Genomic DNA, 24063 nt, shown 5'->3' with positions numbered 1-24063 from the left:
AAAAAAAAAAAAAATAGGCCGGTGGGTGAAAAGAAAAATACGCTTCGGCCTATGCTAATACCCTTCACCTCAGTTGCCCTACAAGATAGGATAATTTTTCTGTCTTATTGGGCAATGACTGTGGTGAGCAGCTGAAAATCAACAAGCATTACTTCAGGAATCCCCCGCAGCGAATCAACTCCCTGTAGAAGGGCTCTGAAGAAGGGTGCTGAAGAAACTGTGTCACAGAATATTGGCTCAACGGTTGCAGCTGCAGACAGCTGCTGGACACTGTGGATAACTGAGCGGTTACAGGTGACTAAGCAGTGGAGGACCTGGAAAGTGAGGACGAGAATCAAGGGAGTCAGTATGATTAAGCCCCTTGAATGTGTTGAATCTTTCTGGCCAGTTGCTTCACCAAAAGGCAGATCACACAACAGCTCGTTTGAAAGTACTCTTCGTTTTTCAAAGAGCAGCAGGATTGTGGGGTCGCAAACTTTAAAGGCTGTGCAGAATTTCATTAGGGCGGAAAGATGTTGATTCAGGCTTTTGGAACACAATTTAAACCCAAACACAAAATATTCAGTAGATGAGTAAGGTTTGTTGCCGACAGTTATATTGAACATATGCAGGCCAAAAGCCAACAAAGATAAATAAAGACGAAGACTCCCGGGGCACTTCTGAAGAATCACCAGCTCCTCCTCCTTTATTATATAATTTTTCAAAGATTTATTTCCTTAATTATGTCCAAATCAAATTTTTCTTAAAAACTTTGCTTCCTCTATGATAATCAACACTTGTCTTGCATAACTTTCTGGGATTTCTTCCAATGACCTCTTCAGCCATTATCTTTATAGTTTATTTTGACAGGTCTTGACTGAGGTGAGTTCATAGGGTCAGGAATAATGGCTGTTATGTCAGCTTTACAGTGAGAAGCAATTAATACTACTTCAGATTTTTATTCCTTTAAAACAATTTGCACTACCAAATGTAAGGTACAAGTTTTCGTAATTAGGCTATCCTCGGATACAGGAGGAACAATGCGGTTTTCGTCCTGGTCGCGGAACACTGGACCAGCTCTCTATCCTCTCGAGGATACTTGAGGGTGCATGGGAGTTTGCCCAACCAGTCTACATGTGTTTTGTGGACTTGGAGAAGGCATTCGACCGTGTCCCTCGGGGTGTCCTGTGGGAGGTGTTGCGGGAGTATGGGGTGTCTGGCCCATTGCTACGGGCCATTCGATCCCTATACAACCGTTGCAAGAGCTTGGTTTGCATTGCCGGCAATAAGTCGGACTCGTTCCCGGTGGGTGATGGGCTCCGCCAGGGTTGCCCTTTGTCTCCGGTTCTGTTCATAACTTTTATGGACAGGATTTCTAGGCGCAGCCAAGTGGCGGAGGGCTTTCGCTTTGGTGGCCTCAGAATCTCATCTCTGATTTTTGCAGATGATGTGGTTCTGTTGGCTTCATCGGGTGAGGGCCTCCAGCTCGCACTGGAACGGTTCGCAGCCGAGTGTGAAGCAGCGGGAATGAGGATCAGCACCTCCAAATCTGAGGCCATGGTTCTCAGCCGGAAAAGGGTGGAGTGCCCACTCCGGGTCGGGGATGAGTTCCTGCCCCAAGTGGAGGAGTTCAAGTATCTCGGGGTCTTGTTCGCGAGTGATGGGAGAAGGGAGCCGGAGATCGACAGACGGATTGGGGCTGCAGCTGCAGTAATGCGGACGCTGCACCGGTCCGTCGTGGTGAAGAGGGAGCTGAGTGTAAAAGCGAAGCTCTCAATTTACCGGTCGATCTACGTCCCTACCCTCACCTATGGCCACGAGCTGTGGCTAGTGACCGAAAGAACAAGATCGCGGATACAAGCGGCAGAAATGAGCTTCCTCCGAAGGGTGGCTGGGCTCTCCCTTAGAGATAGGGTGAGAAGTTCGGCCATCCGGGAGGGGCTCAGAGTAGAGCAGCTGCTGCTGCACATCGAAAGGAGCCAGCTGAGGTGGTTCGGGCATCTGACAAGGATGCCCCCTGGGTGAGGTGTTCCAGGCATGTCCCACCGGGAGGAGGCCCCGGGGCAGACCCAGGACACGCTGGAGAGATTATATCTCTCGGCTGGCCTGGGAACGCCTTGGTATTCCCCCGGATAAGCTGGAGGAGGTGGCTGGGGAGAGGGAGGTCTGGGCCTCTTTGCTTAGGCTGCTGCCCCCGCGACCCGGCCTCGAATAAAGCGGATGAAGATGGATGGCTATTCTACAACTTTGGACAGCTTGGACCTTCCAAATGACTCATATAGATAAAAATAATTACCAGATGCATCTTTGTCTAGTTTCCACCACACATGTCACAAACCTGTCAAAATGGAAAACAGCACTGTCAAAGTTACTTTTTTTTTTTTTAGATCCAAATTATTAAAGCTCAAAACAGCAGCTGGGTATCAACAGGTGTTCACATAAAAGTACGATATAAACATAGATACTGACATAAATATATGGGTCACAAACAATTCGAGTAAATGGATCAATTGCTTAACAGTGTCATTCCCTGTAAATTCCCCTTCCCCTTCCTTTAATTACCAGATTCCACATCATTCCTATCACACCCACAGGCTTTGCCATGAGACTGGGCTGGGCTGGGCAATCTCCGAAATCATCGAAGAACTTCTGCAGGCTCTATCTTGACAAACCAGCCATACAGTGGGGCAAAAAAGTATTTAGTCAGCCACCGATTGTGCAAGTTTCCCCACTTAAAATGATGACAGAGGTCAGTAATTTGCACCAGAGGTACACTCCAACTGTGAGAGACAGAATGTGAAAAAAAATCCATGAATTCACATGGTAGGATTTGTAAAGAATTTATTCGTAAATCAGGGTGGAAAATAAGTATTTGGTCACCTCAAACAAGGAAAATCTCTGGCTCTCACAGACCTGTAACGTCTTCTGTAAGAAGCTTTTCTGTCCCCCACTCGTTACCTGTATGAATGGCACCTGTTTGAATCCATCATCTGTATAAAAGACACCTGTCCACAGCCTCAAACAGTCAGTCAGACTCCAAACTCCGCCATGGCCAAGACCAAAGAGCTTTCGAAGGACACCAGGAAAAGTATTGTAGACCTGCACCAGACTGGGAAGAGTGAATCTACAATAGGCAAGCAGCTTGGTGTGAAAAAATAAACTGTGGGAGCAATCATCAGAAAATGGAAGACATACAAGACCACTGATAATCTCCCTCGATCTGGGGCTCCACGCAAGATCTCATCCCGTGGGGTCAAAATGATCATGAGAACGGTGAGCAAAGATCCCAGAACCACACGGGGGGACCTGGTGAATGACCTGCAGAGAGCTGGGACCAAAGTAACAAAGGTCACCATCAGTAACACACTACAACGGCAGGGAATCAAATCCCGCAGTGCCAGACGTGTTCCGCTGCTGAAGCCAGTGCATGTCCAGGCCCGTCTGAAGTTTGCCAGAGAGCACATGGATGATACAGCAGAGGATTGGGAGAATGTCATGTGGTCAGATGAAACCAAAGTAGAACTTTTTGGTATAAACTCAACTCGTCGTGTTTGGAGGAAGAAGAATACTGAGTTGCATCCCAAGAACACCATACCTACTGTGAAGCATGGGGGTGGAAACATCATGCTATGGGGCTGTTTTTCTGCCAAGGGGACAGGACGACTGATCCGTGTTAAGGACAGAATGAATGGGGCCATGTATCGTGAGATTTTGAGCCAAAACCTCCTTCCATCAGTGAGAACTTTGAAGATGAAACGAGGCTGGGTCTTCCAACATGACAATGATCCAAAACACACCGCCCGGGCAACAAAGGAGTGGCTCCGTAAGAAGCATTTGAAAGTCCTGGAGTGGCCTAGCCAGTCTCCAGACCTCAACCCCATAGAAAATCTGTGGCGGGAGTTGAAAGTCCATGTTGCTCGGCGACAGCCCCAAAACATCACTGCTCTCGAGAAGATCTGCATGGAGGAATGGGCCAAAATACCAGCTACTGTGTGTGCAAACCTGGTAAAGACCTATAGTAAACGTTTGACCTCTGTTATTGCCAACAAAGGTTATGTTACAAAGTATTGAGTTGTATTTTTGTTATTGACTAAATACTCATTTTCCACCCTGATTTACGAATAAATTCTTTACAAATCCTACCATGTGGATTCATGGATTTTTTTTTCACATTCTGTCTCTCACAGTTGACGTGTACCTCTGGTGCAAATTACTGACCTCTGTCATCATTTTAGGTGGGGGAACTTGCACAATCGGTGGCTGACTAAATACTTTTTTGCCCCACTGTATATCTGAAGATTAAACCACTACATTCTTGGCTAAAAAAATATATTGATAGTGTATTTGGTGACACACAAACAGGGTATTTCAAAGTACAGTTCAGTTAGTTTCCACATGCCAGTTGTTGGTGTGGAGAAACGCCCAGAAAAAAGAATGGCAACCCGGCCAAAGCAATGGTTTTAACTCGAACAGCGTTTACCCCAAACCTCTATTTATTGACACATTGAATTGAATTATTTAATGGTGTATTTAATCAATTCATTTTTGTCACTTCTATCCCTCCATTCCTCGATATGTACACAGCCATTTTTTAAACAGATATTCTCTAGTGTATTTTTGAGAAATTCTTTTTGCATCAAGACAAAAAGTATCTCAAGCACTGTTCAAAGAGAACCTTTAGCCAAGTCAAAGCCCACAAATAAAAAAAAAGGCAGAAAAAAGTTAGTTTTTTTTGTCCACAGGTAAACATAGAAATTGAGCTTCTGAAAACCTTTTGAAAATAAAGTTGTCAGACGCCGAGTTTCCAAAGATCCAAACACTTTGTTTTACCATCAACATTTTCTAAAAATTAAACTTGGCACGCAGTATGGTTTCCTATATGCATTTTCAACTGTACTGAAGAACTAAATTTTTTCCCACAGGTGTTACAACAATGTGGTTTCTCACCTGTATGACATTCCATGTGCGTTTTCAAATGGTCCTTCCGATTAAATCTTTTCCCACAGGTGCTACACGAATGCGGCTTCTCACCTGTATGATATTCCATGTGCATTTTCAAATGTTCCTTCCGATTATATCTTTTCCCACAGGTGCTACAAGAATGCGGCTTCTCACCTGTATGAATTTGTATGTGTCTAGTCAGGTGTGACTTCCGACTAAATCTTTTCCCACAGGTGCTACAAGAATGCGGCTTCTCACTTGTGTGAATTTTCATGTGTATTTTCAGATTTGTTACTACATTAAATCTTTCCCCACATATGCTACAAAAATATGGCTTCTCACTTGTGTGAATTCGCATGTGACTATTCAACTGCCCCTTCTGACTAAAGCTTTTCCCACAAGTGGTACAACAATGCGGCTTCTCACCTGTGTGAATTTTCATGTGTTCAGTTAAATATGCCTTTAGAGTAAATCTTTTCCCACAGGTGCTACAACAATGTGGCTTCTCACCTGTGTGAATTTTCATATGTCGATTCAAGTTTTCCATCCTTTTAAATATTTTCCCACAGGTGCCACATAAATGTACTGTCTTGGAATTTTGAACTGGCAGCTCTGATATGATTTCCTCCAACCTATTTCTGTGTAAGTTATCATCCTTGCTTTCATCCTGATCTGTGTCAGGAGAGTTGTGAGAAAGGAGCTGGTCACTACTTAGGTCTGGTTCACCCTGGTCACTTTCTTTACGAGCAGGAAAAGTTTGAGTCTCTTGCTTTCGTACAAACGGTTTTCCCTCTTCAGTGGTACTGAGTTCCTCCTGTTCCCCTTTAATCTGCAAAAGATCCTCCTGTTCTTTACAGTCATGTTGTGGAAAATCTGAAGGGACAAAAAAACAAAACATATATTTTAGAAATTACAAGGTAACCTTAGCCATTAGCAGGTCTCCACATGGTAAGCATGTCGCTCAGATAAGCCAATAAAAGGCATGTTGGGGGAGAAGCTGTTTTGCTGACTCAGTGAGACCATTTTGGCTGCTCATTTACAAACTATGATAAACACTCTTCTTCTGTGATCAATTTAAGTTTGGAATCGTACATTTAAAAAAAAAAAAAACGAACATAAATATTTAACAATATTTATCCCAAACCGTAATGTCGTAAAGTATTTTTTTTTCCATTCCATGCTGCAAGGGAAACCTGGAATTCTTTAAACTGACTGAAAAAAATAAAATGAAAATCGATGAGGTGGAAACTTTAAACTCAAACACTTCACTTCTTGCTTTCTGCTCAGTTTTTGTATCATTTAATGGAGGAAATCTAATTTATGAAAATAAAAAGATAATCAAACATTAGGGGCAGTTTCAAAACAACACAAAAATTCAGCTATAACAAAAACTGTGAGATTCTCATAAATATTACTCTGACTAATAATTCCAGGGTTTTGTTGTCTTCTAAATGTGATAGTGGCTTTTCCAGCTCTTTTAGTTTAATTATTAGGGGCGATCGTGGCTCAAGAGCTGGGAGTTTGCCTTGCAATCGGAAGGTTGCCGGTTCGAGCCCTGGCTTGGACAGTCTCGGTCGTTGTGTCCTTGGGCAAGACACTTCACCCGTTGCCTACTGGTGGTGGTCAGAGGGCCCGGTGGCGCCAGTGTCCGGCAGCCTCGCCTCTGTCAGTGCGCCCCAGGGTGGCTGTGGCTACAATGTAGCTTGCCATCACCAGTGTGTGTGAATGGGTGGATGACTGGATATGTAAAGCGCTATATAAATGCAGGCCATTTACCATTTATTAAGAGAAACATTAATAAAACTCTTCAATTTAACCAGTTTGCCTCCCCACCTCCTTTTTTCAACCCGGTCCAACACTTTTTGTTACTTTCCCTCATCCCCCGGACCTTTTAGGGAAACGTAACACAGGGTGTTGTGCGATTGTTGTGGTTTCTTTCTAATATTGTAGAGTCTTTACCTTACAGTATAAAGCCTTCAGGACACCGTTGTTGGGATTATTTCCCTATATGAATAAAACATATTGGGAATGAGTGAAAAAGGTCGTGTTACACAAGCTAAAGAATTATTTATCCACAAATCATAGTGGGAGTTGATTAAAAAGGATAAGATAAGATAAGATAACCTTTATTAGTCCCACACGTGGGAAATTTGGGACACTTTTCTGTAATAATGCCATACGACTGCACACAAGCAAATGCAGAACTTACCGCCACATAAAATCCTTCCTAACTATTAGGGTTGTGTGACTGAACGCATATATAGACTATCGACGATAGGCTGAGCCCATAGGAGATTGTTTTTACACGGGCAATTTATTTATTTATTTGCCCATGAGTACGTTTGCTATTAATGATGGAGCTAATAGAAGGAGTCAAAAAATAATAAATAAATAAATAGTGCTGTTTTAACAGCACCCCCTTTCATCTTCAAATAAATGCACCCTCCTCAGAGTGCGCCCAAGTGCTTGTTGATAGAGCTGTAGAAGCTGGTGATAGCCGAGCATACTGAGCAGGATGGTGGACACGTACGTTCTCATGCAAGTTAGTCGTGTTTAAGTACTTTGCTCGCACGACACGTCTCCACAAGCGGCACACGGCTTTGGTTACATCCTTAGTTCTCATCTTGTTTAAAGCCTTTATATTTTTCTAGTTCTGTCAAAGTCCCTGAAATGTCTCTGTCAACGCATTTCGGGCAGTTTGTCCAAAGTTTGTTCATTTTGTACTCCAGATGGGTTGAGCGAGTTAAAAGTTTTAATTGGTGGCACACCAAAAACATAATTTAAAGTTTCTTTCTTTCTTTTTTCTTTTTTAAACATGCTGTTGTCAAATATAGGTCACTTGAAAAATGTGGCCAAAAAAAAGAAAGAAAAGTATTACATGCCTAGTTAATTTCCTGTTATTAAATTTGATATTCACTGTAAGTGCGCCTGCAGGTGCAGGGGCGCAGGACAGGCAAAGGAGTGACGACTGCAATTCGTGAGGGACAAAGAAAGTGACAATATGAATGGCAAAAAAGTATATGCAGGAATAATTAAAAAGTTGATGTGTCAACTCATTGTAGGGAGTCTTCCTCTCTCTTGTACTCAACTTAATTATTTCCAACATAGGACAGTCCTGACAAGGGCGACACTGTGAGGGCTACACATTTTGGCTCTTACATCATGTTTCCTTATTGCAGTTGGACCTTAGATTCTCCATGTGTCTCTATAACATACCTCTGAGGTCTGATAAGGATCCAACAGGAGTTAGATTTCTTAACACAAAACTGAGTCTGTCTATTAAAGTTTTGCATACCTATTCTTTCCAACTTTACTTCAGGGTTCCACATGATGTCCAGCTCCTGCCCAGTCCAGACGATGACGTCTTTGGTTTTTGGCTTCAGTGAAAGCTGCTCTTCTTCCTGATTGAGGGAGATTTCCTCCTGTTCCTCTTTAGTTTCTGGAAGATCTGGGTCCTCCTGGTTGAGACTGGAGTTCCTCTCCTGGCTACAGTTTTCCTTACAATCATGTTGCTGTGGGAGGTCTTGACGGACACAACACACAAGAAAAAATTAACACTGTGAGCAGGTCTCTCAGATATGTGAGCGATATTTAAATATTCTCTCTCATGCAGTGAACAGCAAAGAATTCTGTTTACATACAGAAAGTCATAATTTATGAGGCGTACAGCTCGCTACTCCAACTTGGTCCTTGTGGGTATTTTTCTACATTCTGCATACAGTTCTGGGTCAACTTGACTTAAATCTATATGGAGGAAATTTTTGTTTTTTATTAAACAACAGAAGATTTTAAACCCAGTTTTTATTTTACTGTGCTAACAGAAAACACGTCTTAGGTGAGGTAGTATGCCAGGTGGTAATGCATGTGTCATTGTGAGCTCTCTTCCTGAGGAGTCAACTCTGATATCATCGCCTGATGTTTTAATATGAGTCTTATTCATTTCTGTATTATGAAATCTGTATATTACAGTTTTACATACCTGTTGTGGTCAGCTCTACTCCAGGTTTACACAACAAATCCAGCTGTTCTCCGGTCCACACATCAATTTCTTCAGCCTCCTGCTTCTGTTCAAGCGGCTCTCCTTCCTCACTGCTGCACATTTCCTCCTCCTGTACCTCTTTAGTCTGTGGAGGCTCTGGGTCCTGCTGGTGGAGACTGGAGCTCCTCTCCTGGTCAAAGACCTGCTGATCACCTTCGTGTTCAGCAAAGGGACAGAAGAAATCAGTAACTAATGTGATCACAAGAAAGATCAAGAACAATTAAAAGGGAGTTGAGAACTAAGCTTATGGTTTCACGGCCTCTTGCGTTCTTGCAGATGTTGCCACAGAAACATTCACTCCTGGCCATTTTTTCACTGGGCGACACTGATAACCTTAAAGCCGTCTGGGGTCTAATTTTTTAAAAGTGACCGCCAGTGATCGTCACAAAATGTGCAAAGAAACAAAATAAACAAATGAACAGCAGCATGATCTGAATATGATCATGAAAGCTATTGACCGAGCATCATTTAGGCCGCCTGGTAATTTTTGGTCATTTTGGCTGTAAACTGGCCAGAAATCAAACTAAAAGTGAATACTTTTGCCCCCTGGCACTCATTTTACATTATTGTATTGTTATGGCAATGAAACAACAGATTTATAGTTAAGTGGAAACTGATATTGTTAGGTTTTGTATTGTTGATTGTCATTTATGCTTAGAAATATCTACTCATATATGCTTAGAGTTTTATAATTAGTTTTAGATTGGTAGAGGTTTGATCCTTAATAGTCTGCATTCCAGAGCACTCTGGGAGCATGGGAGAGGTCGTACCTTCTCTTATTGTTTTATGGTAGGATAAACGTGGCTATATCTGTTTTAGGCTAAGTGCCTTTTGTTTAGGGAAGTCATTTATGGGGTCACACACACACACACACACACACGGTACTCTTTGTTTGTATGTAGACGTCGTATGTTAATGAACCTATGTATATTCATGTAACCTCAAAAGAGCAGTGTTACGGGGGAGCGGACGAGAGCAACTGGTTTGTCCGGTTCTCTCCCGCGCACGAGAAACATGAAGAACTTTGGCTACTTCGTGTCTTGCTTTGCTGTGTAATTATATTGTCTTAAACGTTCAAGCGAATAGGTTCAAGCTACAAACCTAATATTAATTCAACAGGAACAAACGTAACACAACATCAACTATACTAAATATGTACAATAAAGTTTTTGAGCAATGGCCACTCAGTTTTTTAAATTTCGAGGCCTTTTTGGAGCGTTGCCACTTTTCCATACATGTGATTGGACCGTCACTGCTCGTGTTTTCTAATGATGCACCGTAAAGTTTCGTAAAGCTCTTCTTCGTGTCTTTACTTTATTGTACTTTATTGAGCCCCGTGGGGAAATTGCTCTCTGCATTTAACCCATTCACTCAGTGAAGCAGTGGGCAGCCATTGGGCGCCCGGGGAGCAGTGTGTAGGGACACCAAACATCCCCGTAAAACTCAGCCTCTCTTCTTTCAGTAACCCTGTAATTTCTTTTTCTAGCTTACATAGTCGATAAGTTACGGTAGTGTGAAGCGCACATGGTAAAATCTAAGCAGAGTTGAGTTCCCGCAAGGATCCCGCAACCCCCATTCCTCCACAAATTTACACACCTGTATTGTGCGACTTTATCCCGGGTCTGATATCCAGCGGTCTTAGCTGACGGATCTCCTCCTCATACCGGACGATCGTTTTTTCAAACTCTGAGAAGATTTGTTCTGCGGCAGCAGTTAATCTCTCCTTGATAACCTCTCGCAGATACTGGACTGAAGACATTATTGCGACAACAACTGATACCGCCAAATCAAAGTCTTCAAATATAACTCGCGATGCAAGCGCTCAGTGACGTCATTTCCGCTATTCTTCTTCGATCTTAAGCTGGAAGTATCAAAGGCGTAATACTGCCCTCATCAGGTCAGTCTAACAAAAATCAATTACTGACATAAAGTCTGGTACTTTGGAGAAACCTGGATAAAGAATTTATCATTTAACATTAAAATTTAGATCAAAGCTCAAAACATTATGAAAGCTTCGTGAATTAGAGTGTTTTCTGTTTCTTTGAAACACAGACAATAGTACATTTAATAAACAGAAAAGGGTCGATTTCATTTTAATGAACTCAGCAATGTCTCCAGCATTGTAACGAGAAAGTCCAGCATAAAGCAGCTGAGTGAATGTGGTCTGGACTCTGTGGAGGAGAGTCATGGTTTCAGAGATGCTGTAGAAGGACAAAATACCTGCTCTGTGATCCAGGTACACTCCTACTCTGGAGGAACGAGGACCTGAGACAGATAATATTCTTGTATGTGATTGCTACACATACTCCCCCACTCCACCTCCCAGTAACAACATACAGTCAGACTCCCTCTACTAAACACTGGACATCGTTCAATGTTTATATTGAGTCTTTAAGTCCATGACCAATTCTGTACATATCTGTGGCATGAATAAGGCACGGCGGGACCACGGAGCGACGTTCAGAGCCAAACTTTATTTGATTCACATCACACCACACCACCACCAACCCCTGAGTCCCCGTGTTTTAACACGGCGGGCGTGATTGCGGATGCCGTGCAGGTGCGTCCGCACGGCCCCGCAGACCACGCCCCACCACATACCCCCATCGCCCGATTGAGGCCGGGGAGCAATCTGGCCGAACCTACTCCCCCCCCCCCCCCCCCCCGCGAACTGGGGCGAGACTCGGCCCCTACACATCGGCGCCCCAGCCCCTGACCAAGCGACGGGGAAGCGTCCGTTCTGGTGGCCGCCCGCGCATCCAACGGCCACGGCAAAGCTGGTCCGGAGGTCGGCCGCGTAGCAAGCGGACACGGCCCCACAGGCATGGCCGTGCGCTCCTGCACACAGGCGGCTGGGCAGACGTCAGGCGCGCAGAATCGACTGGTGGCAGCGAGGCTGGACTAGCCAGCCCGCCGATCCCCGGCCTAGCGGGGCTGTCCCGCTCCTCTGCCTCCAACTCCGGCTGCACAGGCTGCCCTGGAGCAGGGACCTCCGTCTCCCCGCACAGCTGCTCCGCCACCGCCTCCGCCACTCCCGTTTGGAGCGGCTCCCCGCACTGCGCCTCCGCCCCCAGCAGGCACAGCCCCTCGCCCAGCTCTGGGTGGAGCGACTCCTCTGCCTCCGGCAGGTGTAGACCCTCGCCCGCCTCGTCCTCGGCCTCCGATTGGAGCGGCTCCTCCACCGCTCCCGGCAGGAGCAGCCCTTCACCCGGCTGCTCCTCCTCCTCCGGCAGGCTCGGACCCCCGCGTGGCTCGTCCACCACCTCCGGCTGCCGAGGTGACCCACACGGCTCCTCCACCGCTTCACTGTCCTCGGGACACACTTGTGGGGGTGGCGCCCAGGCCCAGAGCAGCGCCGCCAGCTCTGCCATCTTCCCCAGGTGGCGTTCGCTCTCCTTCCGCAGCTCTTCCTGTTGGCGACGCACCTCCGCCGCCTGCTTCCGCTGGGTGGCCGCTATTTCGGCCACCCTCTCGGCCAGCTCTTTCCTTTCCTGGCTCTGGTAGGTACCCGCCATGCCGCCTCCTGGGTTTCGGCACCAATGTGGCATGAATAAGGCACGGCGGGACCACGGAGCGACGTTCAGAGCCAAACTTTATTTGATTCACATCACACCACACCACCACCAACCCCTGAGTCCCCGTGTTTTAACACGGCGGGCGTGATTGCGGATGCCGTGCAGGTGCGTCCGCACGGCCCCGCAGACCACGCCCCACCACAATATCCAAACTTGGTCCACAATTTTGACGTCCAACCATGACATCAATATGATGTTCAACATTGGACTGGTTAATCTTTTATGCATACCGAAGGTGAGCAGTAAAAATGTGATGTTTTGAGATTTACCCAGGTCTTAAAAATGAAAGATACCCACATGTTTAACAATGTCTAAAATTCTTAGTCATATTTGCTCAATTCAGCATACAATCTGAAAGAAACTAGCCTTTTCTTCATTTTTCTTACGACAACACTTCATGTTAAAGAGTTTGGTACACATGTTATTTTCACGAGTTGTCTTATGCAGTACCATATAGTCAGGCCAGATCAGGATCTCCTTCAGTTTAACTACCAGTCCCACCTCAGACCTGAGGACACCATCATCTACCTACTCAGTTGTGTCTACACCCATATGGGCCAGCTGGCAAGCAGTGTGAGGGTCATTTTTATCTTTTCCAGTGCATTTATTATCATCAAATTCAAATTTCATTTGTCACGTACACAGTCATACACAGTACGATATGCAGTGAAATGCTTAGACAACTGCTCGTAACCTAAAATAAAAGACTATGAATAGGATAGGAAATAAATAGGAAAATTAAAATGAAGGGTAAATTTAACTAGGAAAGAATAAAATATAAAAATTAAAGTTACAAATAAAATAACTGTACAACAAATACAAGTACAAATACACAATACATAAAATACACAATATAGAAAATATATAAGAATATATGAAGAAATATGGAACAATAAAAGCAGCTGTACGAGTAATAAATGGTAATGAAAGAAATGTAATGTCCAGGGTTGTGCAATCCACATATTTAAGTGTCTGTAGTGTCTGTAGTGTAGTGCAGTCTGTAGTGCAAATATGCTTAAAAGTGATTTATTTAAGCGACTTGTGATAGAGTGATTTGATTAATCAATAACAAGATGGCAAATGTAAACAAATGTAAACAAATGTCCAGAATGTCCAGTGTGTGTGTAAAAACCATATTTGTGGGTGTTACAGGAAAAATGATTCTATGTTTCTTTACCTTCTTTTAAATGTACAAAGATGCCTTTTGTCTGCCCTTTGCCTATGGTTAGATTAGTTTAGAATTATCTTTTTAGACTTTCTCAGCAAAGACATACTGTTTTGGGACATATTGTTTTAGATTGTTTTATCTCTCACAGCCTTCTCCCAGCTCTCTGCTGACGAGACTAGCGCCACATATGGAGTTGTTTATTTTATTTGTTTTGTATTTTCTTATCCTGTTCTCACTGTCTTTCCTATAAAAATTACCAAGCCACTGTGCATGGTGTGAGTTGTTCTTAGCAGCTCACCCGTGTACACGTTTGATAAAGAAAGTAACTTTGTCTCATTGTGTCTTTATTTCTCCTGGGTCTTTTACAGAGTTTTCCCCCAACATTTCTTGGTCCTTCGACAGCCGGATCACCTCCATCGTGTCCCATCTCCGTGACCAGTCCACGTTGTTCGCCTGTCGACAGCCCACACACCAGGTGTGTGGAAAAAGACCAGGAGCGTTAAATTCGGGTCTTGGCCAACGTCTTAGAAAGCGACCCACGGTGGTGGGACCCGATCGAGGTGGACCAGACCCGGCGACACCGACCAGGTAGATACAGACACACTGACACAATCTTGCGTAAAAGCGCATTTTGAATTCAGGGAATTTAAAATAGCGGAAGTAGCTCGTCGACTGGTAGCTCTGGGAGCTCGTCGACTGGTAGCGTAGCTCGTCGACTGGAAGCTTTGGAAGCTCGTCGACTGGTAGCTTTGGAGCTCTGGGTAGCTCCCCCAGCTGGGTCTAGACTGGGTCTAGGGAGTAAGTAGCTCTGGGAGCTCCCCTTATTATAAGGGTTCCGGTCGCGCGCGTCGAAGCTGTGAATGTGAATGTGTGTGTGTGTGTGTGTATTGTTTTAATTAATGGAGCAAGCTGAATTTTCACGGTCCGATAAGAGACTGAGCTGCTCCTACTGTGTTTTTCTTTTACTGCTATTCACTGACGTGCTGGTGAGTTGAGAGAACGGTCGAGTTCCGTCTCGTAAAGTTCACACCGCTTTTGGAAATAGTCCGAAAGTAGAAGGGCGTGTGAGCAACCGCTCTCGTCTCTAATACCAGCGAAGGTGATAGCAGCTGTATTGTGTATATATTACTTAAACAAAAATAAGTAAATACATAAATAAGATGGGTAATCACGCAAGTGAAATTAAAACTCACTCCTGCTGACGAGCAGGGGTGAGAAAAGAAAAGTCCAGACGCCGGACAAAAACAGTGTCTGTAAACTGAGAGATTTAAGAAAACAAAATATAAACAGTCAGAAGAACAGAACTCAACTGCCAGTTTAGTAAAACCAGAAGACGAGACACTGTGCAGTTCCCACAATCCTTTTAGTAAACCATCACTCACTCCTGCAGCCGCATCTGCAGCACCACCCATATCAGGAAGAACTTAATAATCCCTTATTAAGTGAAAACTAGAGATCACAGTAGTTTGAAGTAGTTTAAAAGGGTTGAAAACAGACCCCACTGAGTAGATATAAATATAAAAAGTACGAAATAAAGATGAACAAAGGGAAAATTACAGTAGAAATGATCTTTAGAGTATTTGAAATTAATAATAGCAAGGATAACAACCTGTAAAGTGATATCAACAATGAAACACAGTTGGCATGATGACCATGCCCAGCATGTATAAAATGAATATAAAGCAAATAATTCACACAAATATTTTAATAAGGTATATTAAGGCTGTGTCATTGTTCAGCCAAGGACAGTGTGTGAAAAGGTAACTGTCTCCACCCTGGGAAAAGGATGATTCTGCAGGTCATCTGAAGCCCTTGATGGATACAAAATAAAATATAAATAATATATTATAATAGAACTGCCTGGTCCGCCATGCAACAGAGAGAACAAATGTGACCGCAGATTGGATGAATTCAAAATTATTTGTTTGCTAAATAAGATGATCCTAACTATCAAATTGGCTCAGTAGTAGTATAGTGGTACACACTGATAAAATATAATATGCTATTGCTGTTATATAAGACAAAGAGGATAATATTAACAATGACATAATATTAATATGAAGAGGCACCTTAATCGGTTATGATGTGAGGTGAATAACTGTTAAGCAGTAGTCTGCATCAAGCTTAAGGTTTGCTGAAACTCAGTGTAATGACATGTGAGATGAAGACAATACAGAGAATAACTAAACTAATGAAGTGCATAGAGGCACTTGACCAGCTTGAAACCTATCATCCTAGAATGACACATTGCTGAGATAGAGCACACCTATAATAACAACCAATAAGCAAAACCCTGTAGACAACAGCTAAAACTACAGGATTGAGAAGCTGAATTAAATATGTAGACACTGCTAAGCTGATGAACATGTTCCACATTTTCTTTTCTTTTTATTTATTTGTTTCTTTTAGAGCAGAAGCTGCTGTAACACACCAAAAGAAAGACTCTAGGTCTGACCAACCGTCTCAGTCGTGGGCAAAAAGATGTCAGTCAATAAAATTCTAAAAGATAATTTATTGACAAAAAAAAATATCAAGAGATAACAGATAAAACAGTCCAGTGTCCCACTTAAGAATTGTATAAAAACACACAGTGCCAAGGCCAGAGCCAGCTATGCCACACAGCCAAGTTGCACTCCACATGTTGCCTTTAACAGGGTTAGAAGTTGTCCTTGGAGACCCACCACCCTGCAAGCATATAGTCAGTGGTCACTCAAGCCTCTGCAACTCTGCTGCCTTTAGGCTGTGGCATATAATAGGCCCTGGACTGCACAGAGAGACAAAACGACACACTTAATATAAAATTCATAGCGCAAAACCCGTCCATCCCAAACATATCTGATTTCATCACATTACATACCTGCACAGAGAGACAAAACAAAACAGCAGTGGTTGTAGTGTGGGCTATATGTAGACCAGTGTATCAGTGCAATCAAGTACACCTGCCTCTAATTAGTCCAACCTCATTCCAGCCATTGGCTCACCAAAAATGTGACACACACAAAACCACTCCCAGCCCAGTGCAACTTCACACAATAATATGGAGCTGAATTAACACAGGCACATTAGTCTACCATGTTACAAGCTGCATGCTATTACAAGCCAACATATGCAGACTTCTGCCTTGTTCGGGTGGCAGCATTTTTCTTTTTTCTTTTGTGTCCTGACACGTTTATGTTTTTTGTTTTTGTTTGATTATTTTGTTGGTTTTGGAAACGAATTTAAACGAACTTGTGACAATACTTGAGAATCACAGTGACACATAGTGATTAGGCATATGATTGAAAAATGCCTAGGTTTAGAGCTGTGAGCTATGCAAAGTTAAATATATATATACATATATATATATATATATATATATATATATATATATATATATATATATATGTATAAATGGGAAACAACCCTAACTTGAAAGTTTGAAATGTGTGAGATCCATGAATTGTTTGAAAAACTAGGAATTATTCAAAACTGCCTTAAGTGAAAATGTAGTGTTGCATCTATTCTCCCAAACCAAGACAAACAAAAAAGAAGAAGCTTTCTGTAACTTCAAAATAAGGCTGACTGTTGACAATAGACTAAAACACTAATCCGCAGGTGGCTATCAGGAACAGAGAGGCGAGCAAAGTCACAAACACCAAGGCTGCAGACAGCCACGCAGAAACAGCAGATAACATAGAGACAACGCCTGCTAGAACCGTGGAGAGGAAGGTCACTTCCCACGAGATTGTAGGAGTAGAGGACAAATTAGTTGTAAAGTCAGCTTCAGGCCACACAACTGTACAAAAATTAACTGCCCTTTTAGAACTAGTACACACAGCAAGTGGCCGCAGGTGCTTTATTAAATGCATATATGACCCGTCGTGTCCAGTAAATTTGCTAGGTAGAGACGCTCTGACAAAACTTAAGATAGCAGTCATGCCATTCTTTTCTGGTATTACACCTGAGTGCCAGAAACCGACCGAGTATCACAACATTCTGAGATTTAAACAAACTCCAGGCCCAGATCCACCTTATGATCAGCAAGTGTGGAAGCTAGGAGAACAGCATTTGACCTTACAGCACAGGCCGAAATTGTGTAGGTTACGCAGTAACCACAGATAGTAAAATAATAGAAGCAAAACCACTTTCTTCTTCATGTCCTGCACAGAGCGCTGAGCTGATAGCTGTGATACGCGAAAGCTAAATACACAAAGACAAACTAATAAACATACATACAGACAGCCAGTATGTTTTCTCTGCTGTGCATCATTTTGCAAAAAATTTGGCATAACAGAGGAATGATTACACCAACTGGCAAACCAGCATGCCAACCTCTTACAACGCCTACTGACTCTTTCATTACTACAGGCAACAATTTTGCTGACAGAGCAGCAAAATAGGCGGCACAACAGGCAAACATCACATTGATGGCAGTAAACACACATCAGATTCCACTGGATGTGTTGAAAAATGAACAAAAAGCAGCAAGCACAGCAGAGCAGGCAAAATGGCTAAAACACGGTGCAGTTCTGACAAACGACTTAATGATGTGTTATGGCAAGCCAGTGTTGCCAAAAATTCCTCCACAAAATGGCGGCATTAGTGACTCATGGCTGTACGCATTTGTCAACGGGGGGACTGACCAGTATTGTCAACTCTCATTTCTACACTGTAAATTTTGAAACCTCAGCAAAACAATTTGTCAGAACGTGCATGACGTGTCAAAAATATAATGCTCAGGGAAACCTGAGACCACACAATCCATATGGACTTTATTGAGCTAAATGAATGCCAAGGGTAAAAATACGCCCTAGTGGTTATAGATGTATTCTCAAAGTGGCCAGAAATCTACCCAGTGAAAAAGGCAGATACAATTTCAGTAGCAAAATGTATGTCTAAGTTGTAGGAAAATAAAGAGATGATTGTAAATGACGAAGAATGTAATGATGTCTATCAAGTGTCTTGCAGATCACAGCCCGGTGACTGGGTTCTGATCAAAGTGCTCCAAAGGAAAAACTGGAGCTTGCAAAATTGCGGAACGACCATCCTGGATCCATCAGAGTCACTGCAGGCGTGTCAGTGAAGCCATCTAAACACAGCTGACGGCAGGCTTGCCCGCTTGTTGTGATCTCGCCCGGTGGAGGGGTCAGCTTTCCTGGCCGGGGGGTCTACTCGCGACAGGAGGGTGTGTTCCGTCGTCATGAGGTGGTGGCTCTTATCAACTGCAGCGGCCCTGACCATGGCCGGGCTCCTCACCTTTGCTTCCGTGAGGGACAACAAGTCACGCTACATGGAGAAAAGGCAGACACTGTATGACAAAGGAAAGTACACCAAGTTTCCCCATGGATACGCCACCAACTTCTGGTGGCAGTTTATGAACACTACAGCTCACCTGAATAACAAAACTGACTGCTATGCATGTACCCATATGCCCCTATCCTCGCAGACGTCTGGCCTGTGGCCGTACAGCATACCTGAAGATCGCAGTTGGTGTCTGTTGGGCCTGGCAACACATCCAGGCTACGGTACTCTTTGGTCCAAAGCCAACTACAGCATCCCAGCAAAAGCAACCTGGAGGTCATCATCACTCACAAATGTGAACTGTTCCGGACAGACCTACCTACTGACCTGGCCCCAAGTCTCAGACCCACTGCCTGATGTAATTCTACTGAACAAACTGAACGCATCACAACTGCCAGTATGTGTGATGAACAATGGCTCGCGGGCAGTGGGGGAGCTGCCTACTCACCTATGTAAGCACATATACACTTTCTGCCCACCAAGGAACGAGAGGAAGTGTATGGCCTGTTCAATCAACGCCACCTGTGCCAGTAACACGACGCTGATGGGCCTAAACTGTCGCTCCGACTACAGCTACCGAATGCCACTACAAACAAAGACTCAGTACCAGACAGGATGTGCACGGACGGCACCCAGCAGCAGAGGAACCAGAGTTTTGGCTGACTGGTACTTCCTATGTGGCAACAAGGCTTATCTGTCACTCCCTGAAGGTTGGGGAGGTCTGTGCGCCCTGGTGGAATTATCAGATCACGTTTTCTTCATGCAAAGTGTTGCACATCACCCAAGCAGCCGGCAGAGACGTGAAGTGGACATCGCCTCCCCCAATTCTTTCGGCATTACCGTGGACACTGGAGTGCCGGGAGAGTTTCGCATCTGGGGAGGAGGAGTGAAATTCTTACAGAGCTTGATCCCCGGCATTGGAGTTGCCGAGGTGCGGGATCACGTGGAGATCAACCGATATGCTCTGCTACGACACATCAACTTGACTAAGACCCTGGGAACTGCCTTAGCAGGAGAACAGCAGGCCATCAGAACGATGGTGCTGCAGAACAGACTGACACTAGACCTGCTAACAGCATCACAAGGAGGAGTTTGCAAGCTGATCGGGGAAACATGTTGCACTTTTATCCCTGATGGATACGAAACTGGAGGAGACATTTATGAAGCTTTGCAGAATTTGACCGCTCTGCAGAAATATGTCACTGACCACACACCTGGAGCAGCTACAGCACAAGGCTGGCTTGACTGGCTGTTCAGCGGTTCATGGCTGGCTGCTGTAGCAAAGCCATTTTTTCTTCTAGGTCTCATCATGATAGCACTGCTCATAGTAGTGTTGTGTGTGTTGCCATGCCTAAGAGTAATGATTTCAAAGATGATAACAACTACAATGACTGCTTATGTTGCCGTGCCTGAAGAAGAACAACATCCCGTTGCAATTCTGTTAGAGGAGAACTTGTACTAGCTACTAATAAATGACGTGGTGATTAAAAATGACTTGTCAAGTGATCATGCACTGATTAAAACATTAGTAGGTTATGCAAGTTTTCATGCTTTTATTTTTTTTGAAGTCTTGACTTTTAAACATAAAGTTTTTCATTTTTATAACGTTTTCATACTCTTATTTTTTTTTTGAAGTCTTCAGTTTTAAACATAAAGTTTTCATTTTAAATATGAAGTTTTCATTATTTTACATATAAAGTTTTCAATTTAAGGTTTGCATCATTTTAAATATAAGGTTTTCATCCTTGTATTTTTTGAAGTTTTCATTTTAGTTTTCATCCTTTTATTTTTTGTAGTTTTAGTTTTATTATTTTTTCTTGTTTATTCCACTTGTTATTTCATTTACTATGATTTTCATTTACTATGTTTTTCTTTTTATTATTTTCTTTTGTTTTATTCTTTAGACCAAATGACTGCCATTTCTGCTATGATGACATTTTGAAGATTTTGGAAATTAAAAATTGCCTAACATACTTAATAAATAATTTTCATAGACAATTGTTGTATACATTTAAAATAAGTTAAACAGGGGGGAATGTTACAGGAAAAATGATTCTATGTTTCTTTACCTTCTTTTAAATGTACAAAGATGCCTTTTGTCTGCCCTTTGCCTATGGTTAGATTAGTTTAGAATTATCTTTTTAGACTTTCTCAGCAAAGACATACTGTTTTGGGACATATTGTTTTAGATTGTTTTATCTCTCACAGCCTTCTCCCAGCTCTCTGCTGACGAGACTAGCGCCACATATGGAGTTGTTTATTTTATTTGTTTTGTATTTTCTTATCCTGTTCTCACTGTCTTTCCTATAAAAATTACCAAGCCACTGTGCATGGTGTGAGTTGTTCTTAGCAGCTCACCCGTGTACACGTTTGATAAAGAAAGTAACTTTGTCTCATTGTGTCTTTATTTCTCCTGGGTCTTTTACAGAGTTTTCCCCCAACAGTGGGTCAGTACTATGTGGTGGTGTGATTGAGAGACCGTATCGCCTGCGGAAAGAAGCTTCTCCGGCTTCTCAGGCCAATCGTCCTGGGAGATAAGCTGACTGAGATGCAAGTGGATGCCTCTCCTGTGTCCTGGATTTTTGAGTATCTAACACAAAATGTGCTTCTTCAACATTATGTGTCTCACAAGGTGATCAGCAACACAGGGGCACCACAAGGAACTGCCCTCTCCCCATCACAGACGTCAGCCACTGCACAGACCTGCCATGTTCAGATGTTTTCTGATGACTCTGCGGTGGTTGGATGCTTCAGTGAGGGTGATGTGATGGTGTACCGGGCTGTAGTTGACTCCTTTATCAAGTGGTGCAAGCAGAATCATCTGCAGCTCAAAGTGACCGAGGACCAAAAATTGATTGTGGACTTTAGGAGGACCAGGAAACCTGTGACCCCTGTTTCAATCCAGGGTATCGTTATAGACGTTATAGAGCAGCGGTCCCCAACCCCCGGGCCTCAGACCGGTACTGGTCCGTAAGTCGTTTGGTACCAGGCCATGAGAGTTGAGGCTCAGGTGTGAAATGTATGATTTTCAGGGTTTTTATCGGTTTTCAGCGTTATTTTGTTAGCGTTTTTATCGTTAACTCGGTATTCCTGGGTCTTTTCACGTGTGTTGTGAATAAATCTTTTTTTCGGTACCGGTACTAGTTTTATTTTGTTGTATTTATCCGCGACACCTTAAAGGCCGGTCCATGAAAATATTGTCGGGCATAAACCGGTCCGTGGCGCAAAAAAGGTTGGAGACCGCTGTTATAGAGGACTAAAAATACCTTGAAGTATACATGGATAATAAACTGGACTTGATTAAAAACACCACTACACTCTACAGCAGGGGTCAGCAACCTGTAATACCCAAAGAACCATTTGGACCTGGTTTCCACAGAAAAGAAAACACTGGGAGCCGCAAATACTTTTTGACATTTAAAATGAAGATAACACTGTGTGTATATATATATATATATTTTTTTTTTTTTACTTTTAGTCTTTGTATAAACAACTACAGTGTGTTGCTTATGAAATCCATGAAGTGCTAAAGAGAAAATTACATTTTATTTATGTAATGAACACACACATTTTGAACTCTTAAAAAAATTATAACAAAAAAGAAAGACACCCAGTTGAAAGTCTCTTTTAAACAAATTAAAATATCTGCATAAATGTTTATTTTATATGGTTAATGTGTGTGACAGGGCGTGGTCTGCAATGCTCTGCAGGGGATGCGAACGTGCCTGAGCAGCATCCACAATCACTCCTCGCTGGCTTAAAGTCTGTGCTCTCTCTGCTGTTGAGTTGGTATGTGTCGGGCTGTGAGCTGGAAAGCTACAGCTGGCTGTGTGTGTACAGCAAACGTGTGGGAAAAGTGGTCAATAAAGAGATGCAGAAAAGCATGTTCATGTGAACATTTTTCTTTTCTTACATTTTTCTCTTTACTAGCCCTAACTGGGGTTCAAAGTCTTAATAAATGCACAGCGTTTTGGGAGGTATACCGGCTTCTGCCAGTGTGACACATATTTTGAGCAACGAAAATAATAAAACATAATTTTACTTTTGAATTTCAAGATCACAATAATCTTCCAATTTAGAACCACAAGTTAAAAAAAAGAACTAACACAAATAAAATACACTTCAGTTAAATACTTAGAATTTATTTTCCCAAGCCACGTGGAGCCGCAGTATAAGGATGAAAGAGCCGTATACAGATCGGGAGCCGCAGGTTACCGACCCCTGTTCTAGAAGAACACATGGATTGGTCAACATTCAGTTCTTTTAGTTTCCTATATTTTTTCTGCATTTTTGAGTCCTTAGAGCTTCAGAAGTAATCTACTGGAAATTCAGACAAGCGTGATGCCAGACAGGTGAGTATTCCACAGAGTGAGCTCAGCAGCAAGTGGAAGAGGTGAGTAACTCAGTGTGACATGGGCTCCTGTCATGACTGCTTGGAGGGAGAAGAGATCAAAGTTAGTCTCAATCAAAACATACAACAGAGACTTCATGGCCTGGTGACAACCATAGGATAGCTGACAGACTGGCAGAGAACTGGAGGAGACGCTGATGTTAAATCAATCAATCAATCAATCAATCAATCAATCAATCTTTATTTATAAAGCACTTTTCATACAAAAAAAAAAAATGTAGCACAAAGTGCTTTACATAGTTAAAAGCAGCCCACCCCACCCTCCAACTCACTCCCCACACTCTCATTAACATAAATGATGTGAATACACACACACATATAAAAAAAAAAAAAACACCCAGCACGCCCCTGCGGGCGGTTTATCCTTCAAGCTCGGGTCCTCTACCAGAGGCCTGGGAGCTTGAGGGTCCTGCGCAGTATCTTAGCTGTTCCCAGGACTGCGCTCTTCTGGACAGAGATCTCCGATGTTGTTCCCGGGATCTGCTGGAGCCACTCGCCTAGCTTGGGAGTCACCGCACCTAGTGCTCCGATTACCACGGGGACCACCGTTACCTTCACCCTCCACATCCTCTCGAGCTCTTCTCTGAGCCCTTGGTATTTCTCCAGCTTCTCGTGTTCCTTCTTCCTGATATTGCTGTCATTCGGAACCGCTACATCGATCACTACGGCC

At 43.2% G+C, this 24063-nt stretch overlaps 3 protein-coding genes across 7 annotated transcripts in view; 1 reads left to right on the top strand and 2 right to left on the bottom strand.

Annotated features, from left to right (window-relative positions):
- LOC113010262 (uncharacterized) overlaps positions 1-10810 on the bottom strand; it is a 74906-nt gene extending 64096 nt beyond the window's left edge. For 3 of the 5 annotated variants that reach the window (XM_080292644.1, XM_080292645.1, XM_080292646.1), the window contains exons 1-2: positions 10556-10810; positions 8900-9112 (exon numbers count right to left, since the gene is read on the bottom strand). In XM_080292644.1, the coding sequence (XP_080148770.1) occupies positions 8900-9112; positions 10556-10718 (376 nt within the window). In that variant the 5' untranslated portion in view covers positions 10719-10810. Of the gene's footprint in view, positions 1-4454; positions 5794-8215; positions 8444-8899; positions 9113-10555 lie in introns of those variants that run through there. The other 2 variants (XM_026149257.2, XM_080292643.1) reach the window with 2 other exon arrangements.
- Positions 10811-11395: 585 nt separating this feature from the next.
- On the bottom strand, positions 11396-12596 carry LOC145421821 (uncharacterized). The gene is made up of 2 exons (XM_080292682.1): positions 11632-12596; positions 11396-11601 (listed from the first exon to the last, which is right to left on the bottom strand). Exon 1 carries the CDS (start codon positions 12505-12507, stop codon positions 11650-11652), a length of 858 nt encoding a protein of 285 aa, XP_080148808.1. The 5' UTR covers positions 12508-12596; the 3' UTR covers positions 11396-11601; positions 11632-11649.
- A 3545-nt stretch (positions 12597-16141) lies between these two features.
- LOC145421820 (syncytin-A-like) lies at positions 16142-21368 on the top strand. Its single transcript, XM_080292681.1, has 2 exons — positions 16142-19340; positions 19466-21368. Coding segments are annotated over exons 1-2 (981 nt in total). The 5' UTR covers positions 16142-19338; the 3' UTR covers positions 20445-21368.
- The last annotated feature ends 2695 nt before the right edge of the window (positions 21369-24063 follow it).

The sequence above is a fragment of the Astatotilapia calliptera genome, chromosome 18 (genome assembly GCF_964374335.1).
Source record: "Astatotilapia calliptera chromosome 18, fAstCal68.1, whole genome shotgun sequence".
Taxonomy (NCBI): domain Eukaryota; kingdom Metazoa; phylum Chordata; class Actinopteri; order Cichliformes; family Cichlidae; genus Astatotilapia; species Astatotilapia calliptera.
The sequence above is the reverse complement of the archived record's forward strand: the minus strand, read 5'-3'. Positions and strand labels throughout refer to the sequence as shown.

Bases quoted from the DNA above. Each gene is read 5' to 3' on its own strand.
- LOC145421821 (XM_080292682.1), bottom strand. From the start codon at position 12,507: ATGCCACATTGGTGCCGAAACCCAGGAGGCGGCATGGCGGGTACCTAC.